Here is a 15,790-nt window from a genome sequence, read left to right on the forward strand (position 1 = left end):
CAGGAACATGTGCATTTAATTGAATGTCTTGATTCACACCCAATAACTATTTCAGATAATGCACCAATAATTAAAATAAAAACACAGGGTAATGAAATAAAATGAGAGACTGACACTTTCCCATCTATCTGCTGAAAAGGGAGGAACGGGCAGTGGAATTATTCAGGAACTATTAGAGAATATAGAAACATCTTCTGAAAATATAGCTATGGAGTGGGATAAAATTAAGTGAAATTTAAAAATAGGCTAGAAATAAAAGAAAGGGAGATGTGGTTAAGAAGTAACAAGAGCTACTTAGATGGACTGATGGGTGTTAAAGTACTGCAAAATGGGGGGAACCTCAGAGAACAGGAAGAGGAGCAACTGCAGAATGTTAAACAGAAAATAAGGGATTACCTCGATAATGTGCATGACTTTAAAAAGATAGCTGTTAAGCAACTGTTTTTCATAATAACTATAAAGCACAAAAACTTTTAGCACGACGACTCAGGCAACAGAAAATAGAAAGGGTTGTCACCAAGCTTAAGAAGCCTATAACAAGGAAGATAACAGATCATGTAAGTATTGGAAATACTTTGAAAATTCTATGAAAGTCTGTATAAAGCAGAGAAATATGGAAATCAAGAAAAAGTACAACTGAAAATGTTTACGGAAAAATTAAATATGCCCAGGCTAGACGTAGATGAGGTTCAAGTACTAACGGGATAGTAGGAGATAAGATAAAAATGGAAAGTCCCCAGGGTAGAAGGTATTCCTGTGGAGGTTTGGAAGCTAGGAGGGGAAAAAATTGATAAAGATCTGGAAGGTTTAGTTTAACAGTATTTTAAGAGGAGGAGGAGTACAACATCCTGGAAAAAAGCAGTAGTAGCTGTAATAACTAAAGAGGGTAAAGCTCCATCAGATCCAGCTTCATTTCAATACTAAATCATGATTATAAACTGTTTATTCCTATAATGGCAAAAATAATGCCAAAATTGATAGATATGAATCAATGTGATTTTGTGGAGGGAGGCAAACATTTGACATTAACAGAACAGTGATTATCCAGAGGGAAGCAGAATGTGAGAAATACCACTTGTCGGTAGGTCTTCATGCAGAGAAAGCATGTGGCAGAGTGAGCTGGGACTTTATGAGCAGAACAATGGAAGCATTTGCATTCCCTGAAAAAATTATAAGGTTGATTAGGAGGATATATGGAGCCAAAAATTAAAGTAGGTGGGGGTCCTCTCTGATAATCTCTGCTTGAGAAGAGGAACTAGGCAGGGGTGTCCTCTCTCCCCTTTGTTGCTTGCATTATATTTAGAATCATTGGCAAAGAAAATAAAGGACTCAGAAATTCAAGGATATAGTTGGTATGGTAGTCAAGAGAAGCTGGCTCTATTTGCAGATGACATTATTTTATACCTGACAAAACCAGAAAGGGATATTTCACTGCTGTGGAACATATTGAGACAATTGCAAACCTTTTTAAGATATATTAATGAAGCTAAAACAAAAGCAATAGTGCTAAATTATGTACCCACATACAAACTAGCTTAGCAGTATCCATTCTTAATGGGAACATGGTAAAATGAAGTAGTTAGAAGTATGGATTAAAATTATACCAGTGTGGCAGCTAAGGATATGTAGGAAGAGACAAAACAAAAGATAATACAAAAATTGAGAAAACTGAAGCTCTGTTATATGGATATTGATACTAAGATACAAGTAGCTGAAATGTTTTAGTCCCTTAACTCTTATGTACAGGTACGGCATAGTTTTGTCAACCAGAGGAGAAGTTTTGGATAGTAATTAATAAAGAGTTGAAGGCTTTTATCTGGGAGAGGAAGACAGCAAGAGTCAAGTGGAATGAGCTTATTCTTCCAATAGAACAGGGTGGATTGGGATTACCTGATTTGAAGGGGTATTTCAGAGTAACACAGCTAAGGCTTCTATACATAGCACAAGCAGAAAACTATAACTCAAAATGGAAAGAGATGATGAAGAAAGTGGGAGAAGTTCAAGTAACAGGGAAAGACTGGGATTTTGGATGCAAACCTTTAAGGAGAACAAGAATAATCATACAGGATATTATATTCATACAGTAGCAGAAGGTATTCTAAGAACTAAGCCTAAACGGGAATGGAGAAAGGAGATTTTGCCAATATGGTGACTACAATTAGGGATACAGACAACAGGCAAGAGGGGACGGGAGTATATTGGTGAAAACTGGCAAATGAACCAAGGTATTGGAAGCAAATAACTAGACAGGGAAAGGTAATAGAATGGGAAGATGTTAAGAATTTACTTGGACTGCAGGTGAGAGATTGCCTTCCATATCAAGGACTGATATTAGAGTACAGGCAAACATAAAGAAATAATGGGGTCCTAAACAGAAAACCAGCACTGGTAGAGTTCTTAGTAAAATCTAGAACAGAAGTGGCTGTTAAGAAATGAATAATTAGTATAGCAAATAAAATATTGCATGATAACTATAAGAATCAATCAGAAGAGGTTAGGAAGAATTAAAACGAGAGACTGGATAAGCAATTCACAAAGAAACAATGGGGGGGAGGGTATATGTATGTCTCCCAAATATGCAACAAAATCTACAAGATTTAGGATCTTTGCCTGGAAGTGTTTACATAGATAGTTTTATACCCCAAGCAGGGTCCAAAGAATCTTCCTGAGGTAGACAGCAAATGTTGGAGAGGTGATGAGGAAGAAAGAGGTAACTGGGAAAATATTTTTGGGGATGTAATGAGATGGCTGACTTTAAAGATTCCCTGCAGACTGATCTGTTGGAAATGCTGGGTGGGCAAATTGGAATGACTAGGGAAATTATTTTTTTGAGCTATGATGTAGAGTTGGAATTGCGCAGACATAGTAAGGCCTTGCTGAGTCTAATTATGATGGCTGCCAAAAAAGCAATAACTAGAAAATGGAAATCAAAGTTTAAACCAACTTTACTAGAAGTAACAGAGATAAAAGAACTGGAACTGGGATCTTTAGAAAAGGGTAGGAGTAAATTACACAGGAAACAATGGGAAATGTGGGACCACTGCATGAAGAGGAGGAACTATGTTTAACATAAGGTGGGATCTCAATGAGCTATGCAGTGGCTGACTGACTTGATATATTAAAAGTGCTGCATAATATTTGCAGCTACAGTTATGTTGGCACGATTTTAAGGTATAATGTTTGCAACTGAGAGTGTGCTGCTATGAGTTATTTTCATTTATATAAATGTAAGATTGTCTGTGTCATACATGATAATTTAATAAAGATGTTTTTTATAAAAAAAAAAAAAAAAAGACTGTTGAGGTGTTAAGACAGAACAAAGGGTAACGAAGTAATCTGAAAATGCAGTCCCAAGATAAAGTACTGAATGGGAATATATAGGTATGCATCCTTCAGGTCTGAAGTATCTAAGAATTCTTGAGAGGAAAGACAGTGTGAAGAATCAACATCTTGAATTTTGTGATGAGCAAAAATGTGTTCAGCTTGTAAAGGTCTGAAACGGGCCACCACGTTCCTTCTTTCCTGGGGATCTAGGAGCAGCCTGGAATAAAAGTCTTCCCCTCATTGTTCTGAAAATCAGTAAATATGACACCCTGATGTAGAAATTCTGATATAGTGTGAGTCAAAACATGAAGCTAGTCCTTTAGAGGATGAGGAATTTCTGATGGAAAGGTAGGAGATGCTAATCTAGTCTTTAACCCCTCTTTGTAATGCTTAATATCCAAGAGAGTACTGTGATTATTGACTGGCAATCAGGAATGCATAGAGAAAGATTCCCAGCAATTTTTGGAAAATGGCTGAGGTGGGGAGAAAAAGGGAGGGAGATAAAAGGAAAGGAAAGTTGTAACTTTTTCTGTTTGAAGGAAGTTCCTTCGGTCCCATCAGTTTCATTTTAGCACTATCTTGCTATGCCCTCTTAAACTGTTGTTCAGTAGATTTTTGCTGGCCTAACTTGAAAGATTTGTGATAACAATTCCTGGATTAGAAGGGTAGTTTCTCTGATACTTCGGAATAGGAAATCAGAATGACTCCTTACCGCCTGCATTAGTTTCTATCTTCAAGTTTTTTTTTTTTTTTTGCAAACGTCTGCAGAGTAATTACCAAGCAAACAGTATTTTTATCTAGAGGGGCATTTGACAATTGAGCCTTCACATTCTCGGGGAAAGTTTGAAGTCTAATCTAGTCTTTCCATTTGTGTTCCATTAGCAGCAGTCCTGGAAACAACATTATATGCACATTTAATTGAATGGTTAGTCACCTGAAATGCTGACTTAAGCATTTCCATAACAGGAGATTTAACCTCAGAATTTGGAAGGCCTGTTAAGTATTGTGCTGTATTAATGGGCAAATGATAGATATACAAGTTTGGCAGTTTATGGCCTGAAAACTAAAGTTGAAAAAGTATAAACCTTGTTATGCCAAATCTAGGAAATGCTCTGCTTTCATCATCCTTGGGGATAGGGTTACAAGAAATAAAGGTTTTGGTACCTTTTAAAGGTTTAATGGTGAGATTCTTACAAAAGGTGCTTACAGTTATTGTAGATCCCACCAGAACCTGTCAGGCTTTTGAAGAACAGGAAGATGAAAATATGGTGACATATGCAGCCGAGAAAGCATCCTCAAGAGGTCATAAAACTGGAGGGATAGACACAGGTTTAGAGGAGTCCATGTTGAGAAGTTAGTAATATCTCCTTTGGGAATCAGATACTTCTTTGAAAAATCTTTTTCTTTTTTGAAATGGCATCACTGAAAGACATTTACTCATTTGGGGAATCTGAAGAAAGAGTATCCACTGCCTTAGATTTGCAATTTTTGAGAAAATCTGAGAAGCATAATCCAGTCTTTCATGATCAGATTCAGATAAAATCTCTTCTTCAGAAGGAAGACATCACTTCCTCTTGATAGAAGTGGAAGTGGAAGAAACAGGAAAAGACCATTAAAAAGACTGGATAGCTATGAAATTCTTCAGAAAATAATTCCAGTCCTCCTGACTCATCCTCTGAGAAGAAGGGACTGGAGGGGATGACAAATTCTTGCTCTTTTGAGTGCCCATTTTGGGGTTGCCCAGAGGTATGGTCTTCAGGGTTGAAGCTATAGGTCTGGCTTCCATTAGAATCCTGGCATCTACCCTCAACAGCACCTGATGTATTTCTCCTTCACCCTCAAGCAGCATAACTTGCAATTCTCCCTTCCTGGATGACTCCATCAGATGAACAGTCTGTTCAGATGTGCAAGGGTACTGAGCCATATGGGCCTCAGTAGGGAGTACACCAGAGGGTCCTGGAGACTCATATGATGGTCTGATGGCTGCATAAGTGCCTCAGTGTAACTGTCAACCACAGACCTTATGAGAGATAGGTGACTGTGCAGGTATCATCATTCACCTCTCTAGTCAACTTTTTTTTTTTGATCTGAGTGGGGTGATATTGCCTCAGGGGAATCCTCCGACATGGCAGCTTGTGTTAAGTCACTCAGATTCTGTTTAAAAGAAACATGCAGAGGGAACTCAAACTACTCCTATCAGTTTTCAGATTGAAAGGCAGGCAAACAAAATATTACATCCTTGATGTCACGTTCTCCCCTCAAGTAAAAAACAAAAAAACAAAAAAAAGAAAAAAAAACAACTAGAGTGCGAGCCCTTAGTTTCCACAATTACACTTTCTCTTTTTGGTAGACATAAGCCAAGATTTTACACAGATCTCTAGAAAGAAGAAGGGTTCCCCAATGGGGTATTTATCTGCCTGAAGGCAAAATAGCTGAAGTGGACTACCTGAACTACCTGTACTACAAGATATAAAGCTGATGAGAGTCTGCATGAGAACAGTAATGGAAAGAAAGTTCTGAGTTCTGGCCTATCTGTATCTCTCACTTATAATAGCATATCCTCTTGTACTAAAGTCAGATGTATAGTGTGTGAGGAAGGAGCCTGTAGCTTTGTAGAATGACCACACATTCCAAATTGCAATGGCTGCTGCAACAGTAATGAAGAAAGCACAGTGTTGTGCAAGTTGCACTTACTCATAACAGTACAAATTCCAGTTTCCCATTGCTGCAGTAACCTTAGGCAGTATGGGTTGTCTTTTGACCAGTTACTGCAGCAGTGAGTAATTCACACATATATACTTGTAAAGTGCAACTTACACAACTATGCTACATTTATCATTCCCACTGCTGCAGTAGCCTTTAGGCTAAATGACTTGTCTACCAAGATCTATCCAACCTGAGAGGAGGAAGGATATGCCTCCAGGAGTCCCTAGAGAATGGTCTTCACAGCAAATCCTGAATCTACTAAAATAATCACGTTTCTAATGCCTTGTAAAGGTATATACAGTGAACCAAGTAGCCTACTCTAGGGTACTTCTACAGTCCACCCCTTTCCAGTATGCCATCAAAGAAGACAAACACCTTGTAGAATAAACCTTGATACTGCTTGGAAAGGCAATACATCTAGAAACAGTCTGTCTTGGCACAGGCTGACCATTTTATTTTACAAGTTGTCCTTTCCTAGTCCAAACATAAGAAATAAATAGCTAGTAATCTTTACTAAAGGACTGTGCTCTCTCAGGATAGTACCTTAGCTATGTGAATCTGGATGCATAGAATCCTTTCTGCTTGGTACCGAGAGTTAAGATAGAATGCTGGGAAACTGATGGCCTGATTCAAAATAAGCCTGTAAGTACCATGGGTATGAATAAGGAAATTGTTCTTAAAGATACCCTATCCCCATGAAAGAGCAGATAGGGTTCAGTGCCAATGAGAACTTGCAAGATACTCTTCTTGCAGATGTCAGAGCAATAAGAACAGTATTCCATGTACATCTGCTTGATGTGCAGCTTTAAATGGAGATGCGGTTAACTTTTTCAGCAAAAAGTTAAGATTCCAGGATGCAGCAATGCACTTGTGTGGACGTCTCAGGTGTAACAGTCCTTTCAGAAATGGTTTTACTAAAAACATTGAGGAATGTGGAGAATCCATGGGAAGATATGCTGAAATGGCTGCAAGATGTACCTTGATGGAAGAGTATGAAAGGCTAGAGGCTAGTAACTTGCACAAATATTTGAGCAGCAGAGGTATATAATCCATGATAAGGCCCTGGTTACTGGCTACAGTATAAAATCTCTTTCAGAAGGTTTTCTTACCACCTTTAATACCTGGTGTCGGTAGTTACATGGAAGTGTCATGGAGACCAGAGAAGATGAAGACATTTTAAGAAGCCATGGATCACAGCCAATATCTCTGATATTTATGTGCTTTGGTCTGTCTGAGGAATCCTGCAGGCCTTACAACTTTACCATCACAATGAAACTGTCCCTAAGCAAAATTTGAGGCATCTGTAGTTACATTTCCTTGCATTAGTAGTTTTGCCACCTGTGCAGTTCCTTTTTTTTTTAATACAAACTCAAAGATTAGAATCCAAAATTCCAGTGGATGCAAATGTTGGGTCCAAGTGTTTAAGAAACCAATGAATCTTTATGTGTAACCTGGCAACAGGAATCCTGAGAATCATAGATGCCATGAACCCCAGAATCCTGAGATACTATCTGGCTGAAGTCTTAGATTGAGTTGAGAAGTTCAGGAATGTTTCCAGTTACAAAATACACATTCTCCAGCATCAAAAAAGCCTTTCAGTGCAGGGTATCTATCACATCAAAGAAAGATAATCCTGTGTGATGAAGCCAAGGAGGTTTTCTAAATATTCATCCAGAATCCCAGTTGGTCAGAAGGGATGAAATCCATATTAATAATTCTTGACTTCTGGAAACAGTCTCTATAAATATAAGTAAGTCATTTAGATAAGGAAAAATATGAATGCTATTCAGTCTGCAATGAGCTATGACTGGAGCTAGACACTTTTCAAATATCCTTGGAGCAGTAAATAACCCAAGGGTAATGTACAGCTGAGCTTTAGCTGGTTCTTATAGCTCCCAGTGGTTCTTGATATAGGGTCCCATTCCCCTCAGCTCAAGTGAAAGACAAAAAAAAAAACAGGACTTCAGCTTTCACTGTAGCAAGCCAACTGTTAACAACCCAATCAGTAAATTGTGCTACACCTTAACACACGAGAAGAACTGAAAAGAACAATGCAGGAACTGCACTTCTCATTTGCATTGCTCCATTTGTCCCCACACTTGCTATACTTCTAATGTAAATAATTGATAAGATGACTCAGAGACAGCAAATCAGAGAAATTTCCTGAAGCCTTTGGTTATTGGGATGTAATGGTATGCGTCTTTCAGGTCCCATGTTACCACAAAGGTTCCCTGTGAGAGGTAACAAGACTCTGAAAGGTCACCATCTTGAATTTTGGAACATTAACATACAGATTAAGGAAGAAAATATATAGAACTGGTCTCTAACAAGACTCTTACTTTTGTAGCAGAAACATTCAGGGACAGAAGCCTTTGCCCCTTTAATGGCACTGCTTCCATGACTCTTACAGTACATAAGTGCTGAAGAACTGGAGGAAGAAAATCTGGTTCAGAGGGTGGGGAGAAAATCCCTGAAAGGAGATGTTTGTATTCATGCCAACTATGTCCTTCCTGAACTATGTTTTAACACCCATGAGTCTGCCACACTGTGTTGCCAAAGAGGAATGAACAGAGGCAGTTGATGGGACAGGTTTTGAGAGGTAGGATCAGGAGGGGAAGAAGAGAGACAGGAAGTACACAGATATAGTCATTCTGAAGTTGTAGATTACATTTTTAGAAATGATCCTTGTTTCTTATAGTTCCCTTTCTGTCATCTCTTTATTTTTCTGCTTGGCTGAGGAAGGTATGGATTGCCTGTTTTGTTTCTTAGTCATGAAAATGGATCTGAGAGTTTTGTAAGGGGGTTCTGGATAATCTTAAAAACTCCCTGAATTAATTTCCCTGTCATCAAATTGTCTGAGGATCTGAGCAGCAGATGGGTCAAATAAAACCTTATATAAAGCTAAATTCAAAATGTTGGACTTTACCTCATCAGAAAACTTTTGATTACATACCAAAGCATGCCTCCTTGAAACAGTAGCAGAAGCAGAGGCCCTAGATTCAGTATCTGCACAATCACACACACTCCTTAAGGCATGTTACAATACTTAAGAAATGTTAGAAACAGTAAAATTGAAATCAGCACGATCTTCAGAGGGAAGAGTGGTAGCCAAATTTTTCAAATTGTCTACACAAAAAAGCACAAACTTCCATATAATGGTTATGGTAATTAAGAATTCTGTATGCCAAAGATAAAGAAGAAATCTCTTACCATATCTAAACAAAATCTTCCCATTTGAATCTATACACCTGTCATTCAGTCTTAAACATTGTGTCACAGTGTTAGGGTTTTCATGTTTATGGATAAAGATGAATACCTACTTTTAGGAGTTAAAGGGAAAGGGAATTAAATGATGTTTGATTTTCATTCTTATAAATATATAACCCACATAATAGTTCAATCAGATGCTGTGTTGTTGCTAAATTGTATGATAATCAAGTGCTGCTTTAAAAGAATGCATAAGAAATAGGTCAGTATTCTAAACCTGAGATATTAAACATGATGCTCTAAGTATAAGCATTTAAACAAGTGTTTCACTGACAGTGAGTACACAGAGCAGCTGTGCACAAAGCAGGTACTGATTTGAAAGTGAGAGTGCTGAACAAGTGCTGTTCTGAGAATAAGTATACAAGATTCTACTTCTACTTTGAAAGTGTGATTGCTAAACAAGTGCTGTTGTTGCTGCTATACCTGCCTGAGCTAGGTGACTGGTATTCCTGAAGACAGTACACTAAGTAAGTGCTGCTACAAAACAACATCCTACGAATCCACTTCTCCAGCTGTGAGTACACCAAAAAAGTGCTACTTCATAATTAGGCTTGATTAAGAATTGATGCTCAGACAGTGATGACTTATAACAGTAAAATTATAGATTGTGATAACAGAATTCAAAGAAAGACACACAGCAACAAGAACATAAAGCTCCTTATCTGCTACAATGCTATATTCCCTTTTAAAGGGATTTGATGTTTATAATGGTACTAGAATTTCACCATTGCCTTACAAGTCAAGTACAGATGAAGCAGCACATTTTAAGGTGTGGATTGTAACTTAACGCATAAGCAGGGATGTCGGGAGGCATATGCACTGTACTGATTTCAGTACAACTTATTTAGAAGGGGGGGTAGCTTTTTAACAAAAAAAAAAAAAAGCGTTGGCTCTTTAAGGATGCTTGCTGGGTGCAGTAGCTTTTTAATTAAAAAAAAGCATTGGTTCTTTAAGGATGCTTGCTGGGTGTTGTGGTGAAGGCGAACGGGAGCTGACATCATGTCCGGCTGACTGCGACCGGGAAATTAGCTTGAATGGAGCAGTCGTTAACAGGTAGGAGTGCGAGCGGATCAGGAAAGTATGGAGCAATCAGGTAAGGAGAGTATGTGTGAAACAGATCAGGCTTGAATCGAGCAATCGTAAAGAGTGTGTGTGTGTGTGTGTGTGTGTGTGTGTGTGTGTGTGTGTGTGTGTGTGTGTGTGTGTGTGTCTGTGTCTCTGTCTCTGTCTCTGTCTCTCTGTCTCTGTCTGTGTGTGTGTGTGTGTGTGTGTGTGTGTGTGTGTGTGTGTGCTAAGGTGTGAAGTGAGAACTGAATTTGTATTCCCTCATTATTGCATTTGTTTGTCCAGGTTTTTTGTGCTAAGAGGTTCAGAGCTATCTAATAGCCATTAAGTTTCAGTCTTTCTATTTTTCAAACTGCTGATTTAGCATAGTGGTATGTTGCACTGACTGTAGTGCAGATGGTTCTGAGTTCAGGACATGCATGGTGGTAACGCAACATTTTATTCTAGCAACTTTCCAAAATTATACAAGCAATGTTTAAAATGTGTCCTGGTTTTTGGGCTTTTGTCCCCCCCCCCAATAAATGTTGGCTTTTTCCAGATTTCTTGTGCTGCAAAGTTCAGAGATGCAGCTGAGTGTCTAGTACATTTTACAAGGAGCTGAGAGCTGCAGGGGAACTAAAGTTTAGTGCTGCTTATGCTGAGTCTGCTTATATTGCTAATAGCACAAGAGGTAGTTTACTTGTTTTGATGCAGAAGGCTGTGGGTTCTTTCTCCCACAGTAGGTAGTTGCATTGCTGATACTGTACTGTGTTGTAAAGGGGGTGGATGCTGTAGTCCTTTTTGGCGAAGATATCTAGTAGTAACTATGAACCTGTTATGATAGAAATGTTCTGAATTGGGCTGTTTTGTCATTATTGGTGCATGTATTTTGTTTCATTGTTTACTGTAAAAATGTTCAAAACAATACATTTAAAATGCTCTCTAACATCTATCCAAACCGCTCAACTGTTCCCAATTTTGGCTCAAAATGTTGCTCCCCCCTAATAATCCCTCTGCAAAATAGCAATTTTGGAAGAAAACGTGGAGGCTTTACAATTATAAATAACTAATGATCAGAATTATACATTACTTTTATTTCAGAAATGCATGTAGATTCTCTAATTTTGTCAGCTGCTCAAGTTAACAGTGCTCATATTAAAATGGTGTCCCTTCTTTGACAGGTTCCCAGCTGTATTGTCTGGCAATTTTATATTTTTGCATCACATTTTTGGTCCGTTTTTCATAAAATTGCGGTTTTCTGGCAAATTAGTGACAAATCATTAAAGACTGAAGTTAGAAAATAATGGCAGACATTTGAGTTTCAGATTTCATACCTTTCAGAAAATTCTTACTAATGCAAGACCTAATACTATTCTATTATCTTTCTAAATTTATAAGGGCAATAGTTAAAAAAAAGTCTTTATTTTTGGGCCTTTGCCTCAATTTTATTTATGGGTTTGTTGCTGTAAGAGGTTGAGAGGTATGTGTGTGTGTGTGTGGTAGGTAGCATACCTCTCAACTTTCCGAATTTTGCAGAATGTCCAGATTTTTGCCCCATATTTTTTGTCTGTTCCTCATAATTTTTTGATTTTCTAGAAAATCATTGAAGGCTGAAGTTGCTAAATAATGACACATTTGAGTTTCAGACTTCATGTCCTTTAGAAAAATTCATACTAGCACAAATCCTGTTATTCTAGCAACTGTCTCATACTAGCACAAATCCTGTTATTCTAGCAACTTTCTAAGTTCACAAGAGCATTATTTAATATCTGTCCCTGTTTATTTTAGGCTTTGTCCATATTTCTTGCACTAAGAGGTAGGTGGGGTGTGTGTGTGAGTAAAACACCCTAGTTATGGGGTAGCAGGTGGTTAGTAATTTACTCAAGCTCAAAACCTGTACCTAGTTACAGAAAACAAAAGCATGAATCCTCTACCCCAACTACCATGCTGCATTTTTCAAAGAACTGACTTTCAGGTTTATTTTCAATTCAAGGAACCGAGTTTGAGTGAATCTATATTATATTACTGAAGAGGCATTACAGCGAATGCCTCTTTATCGATACTAAAAGAGCGAACCGTGAATTACGAGAATGGCCGTAGCTTGGCTGGGGAGGGGGGCAGCAGTTTGAGAGCTGTGAGTACAAATTTGAAAATCCTAGCTACACCCCTGTGCATAAGTAATTATCTGTACTTGGTTACTTTTGAATCTATTTTATCCTTAAAATGTCACTACCATGGCCAACTCTCTGCATATTCTGCTAAACAGGATACATTCACTGGTCATCTGTGTTGTTACACTTTAGTAGCTTTGTAGTCATTGTAACAACTTGGATGCCACTGCATGCAGTGTCACACAGTTTTATGTGGGTTATTTATGGTGGATAACGATTATTTCACACCATGTTTTTTTCATCTTAAGGTTGCTATCTAACTAAGATTTTAAACTTCACTCTTAAGATGCAGTCACCTCAGAAACTACTCAACGAAAACTTCATGCAGTTCCAAGGCAACATCCAGATCACAGCCTGAATGGAAAAAAATTATATTTTTCCCTGTAAAGAAAACTATAGAAAACCTAATAGTATAAAACTAAATAACATTTATAACATTCTTTAGCACTGATAAAATGTCAGATAATAATGAAAAGGAATGCCTTTCTGAGAAAAGACAATAGGGGTAGACTGGCAAAGTATTCTAAAAGACACAAAAACATAAATTAATAACATTCAAAAGCAAAATAAAAATGAATGTTTAAGCGTACAAAATTTGTGGTTTACTCAGTGTCTGATTTGAATCATAATATAAGAGAAAACTTCCTTCATATTGTAAAGTCTGTATCCATCACTAGATGTCATTCTGAATGCATGGAAATATTCCCCTCATTTCACTAACTACATTTTGAGAAACAGTAGTTTCATGTGCTACAGTTTGAAAAAATTGCTAGTATTATTCTTGAAATCTCATCATGAGCCAGACTTGATGAGCTCTGTTCATAATATTTATAACAGTTTGAGTTTCTTTAGTGTTGTAAAGTTAAACTATAATAAACTGAATATCTTATGCTATGTCATATCTGTATTACTTTTTAAAAAGTACTGCAGTCCACTATACAAAATGAAATTGTAAAACATCATGAAGTGACTACTTACATTGCTAATGACGGCCACATAACTGATTATCTCTAGGATATGGAACCAGATTCCAATGTCCTGGGCCCTCTCTGCTACAGGTCGACGATACTCACATACAAACTTATGGGCATCAAGACGAATTTCTATCCAGTTGTTGAGCAAGGCAAAGAGTGGAGCAAGTGGGCAGGCAGCCACAAAAATGGTTATGAACCCAAACTGGAGTACTGCAATAAGACAGGAAGAGATATTAGAATATATATATATATATATATATATATATATATATATAGAGAGAGAGAGAGAGAGATAGTTTAAGGGCATTGTGTTTGTCTCAGCAAATAATCACTACAGTAAGATCATTACTGGCAGTGTGTAAACATCTACTGACATAAAAAATACTGTAATTACATAATATGTAATTCATACAATAATAACTTGTCATTAACCCCCAAAAACACAACACTGAAAATTTACAAAATGCAAATCACATATTATCCATACAATCTCAGTAACTACTAAAGCCATTTCACAGTTATGGTGAGTTGGAGCCTATCCTACAAAGAGAACATTAATATAAATTGAACCAGAAACTAAAGGGAATGCTAGTCCACCTACGATACCACTAACAAACAATGAATATAAATCAGACTAGACACTAAACGGAATGCTAGTCCACCTGTGATACCACTCAAACACACATGTACAAAGCTAGAAGCAGTTTACTGTAGATAGTCCACTAAGGCAAAATATTTTTCTGAGGTGGAAGGAAACCAAAAAATTACAGAGGACTTGTGTAGATTTGAAGAAACATGCAAATTTCACATAGAGTGAAGTCAGGATTAAATCTAAGACCACAGAATGATGGTACAAAACTGTTAAGTCCTTTGTCACTGTGGGACTAAATAAATATTATCCATCTTCTCCTTATGTACAGATATACATTAAATAAAAATGAAGTTACCATTTCTTTTTTTTACCTGTTTTATTTATAATGAACTTGCTGCCAATGTAAAACATTCTGTCCTGTGTTGCTTAACGTGAACATCATTTAGTTAAAAATGTAATTAATGCCATAAAACACTCTCTGGAGTATTATGTTATGCTTCACTAAACGACTGATAAGCATTAAAACTTTCTTGGCATAGTTGTCAGGACAGACTGCTGTGTGTATTCATTGTTTTAATATGTATACTTAATTTATCCTGAAATTCTCTTGCTTCACTGCAGTGTTATTTTACTTACAGATTTTTTTTTTTTTTTTTAGTTTTAAAAGTTCTAGGTTAAGGCAGAAAACAAACCTTGTATTTCTTTCTGTGAGCCTTGTTTAGTAGTGTGCAAATTAAGTGAAGAGCTGAAGACTGAACTTTGTATAAAATGAATAAGGTAAAAGCACTTCAAGGTTTTCTTGAGACAGATGTCAGCACAAGCTATATGAATGTCTGTAAATCTGGTTATTTTTTAGTTTGTATACTTGTCTTCTTGTATTTCTCTTGCTATTCTCATTGCTGCTTAATGTAAATGTTTTTCTTGCAAATTTAAAAAGCAAAGTTATGGCAAAGGCAAAACCTGGGTGACTTTCTGGAAGACCCTCGGATAATTAAATGCTCATAACTTGTGAACCTATGAGAGGAGGGAGAAACTGTTTTCTGTAAATATGGCAACATGAAAAACTTTTTGAACAGCTGCCAAAGCAGGCTGAAGAAATCAGTTTTATTGGTTTGTATACTTACATTGTTCTTTGTTTTCTTATTTTCTCTTGTCTTATTGCAGTAATTTTTAAATATTTTTACCTGAAGTTTTAATACTTATATCTTGTTAGAGCTTTCTTTTCCTGCTCACTTCTTTTTCTGTTGTTAAACTTCCTTTCCTACCACTAACTACTACACTGAGCTCAGTGGTTATTAAAGTCTCTACCTTGCAGCTCCAGGTTTCAATCATGACATTCAAGTCCCCGAATGTGTTGAGTTGACATGTTTTTCCCATGTCTAAATATGTTTTATCTAGGTATCCCTGTTTGTTACCCAAACATGCCAGTTGTCTGGGTACTCTAAATTGTCTCTTGTGTATTGTGTTTATCCTTCCCCATTGCATATAGATTTTCAGATGAAAATATCAGAAATGGGCTACTGCATTTACCCATTTAACAAATGAACAAGTAAATAAATCATTCATTAGCTAACTTCTCTGATAAAACTAAAAGCTTATTACAGATTTCACTCACCCACTTCTATAAAGTTTGGTTTCTGAATTCTTGTTACCTGGCTGCTCTCATGTCTCTCAACAGTCTTCTGTTCTACACTCCCCAGTATTTAAATGTC

At 37.1% G+C, this 15,790-nt stretch overlaps 1 protein-coding gene across 1 annotated transcript in view; it reads right to left on the reverse strand.

The window, feature by feature from the left end:
• Nucleotides 1-15,790, reverse strand: part of ANO7 (anoctamin 7) — a 1,683,969-nt gene that overhangs the window by 186,935 nt on the left and 1,481,244 nt on the right. The window contains exon 20 of the mRNA XM_044070329.1: nt 13,491-13,696. Within this exon, the coding sequence (XP_043926264.1) occupies nt 13,491-13,696 (206 nt within the window). The remainder of the gene's footprint in view (nt 1-13,490; nt 13,697-15,790) is intronic.

Source organism: Protopterus annectens, chromosome 4.part1, assembly GCF_019279795.1.
Source record: "Protopterus annectens isolate FY-2018-M chromosome 4.part1, PAN1.0, whole genome shotgun sequence".
NCBI classification, from domain to species: Eukaryota; Metazoa; Chordata; order Ceratodontiformes; family Protopteridae; genus Protopterus; species Protopterus annectens.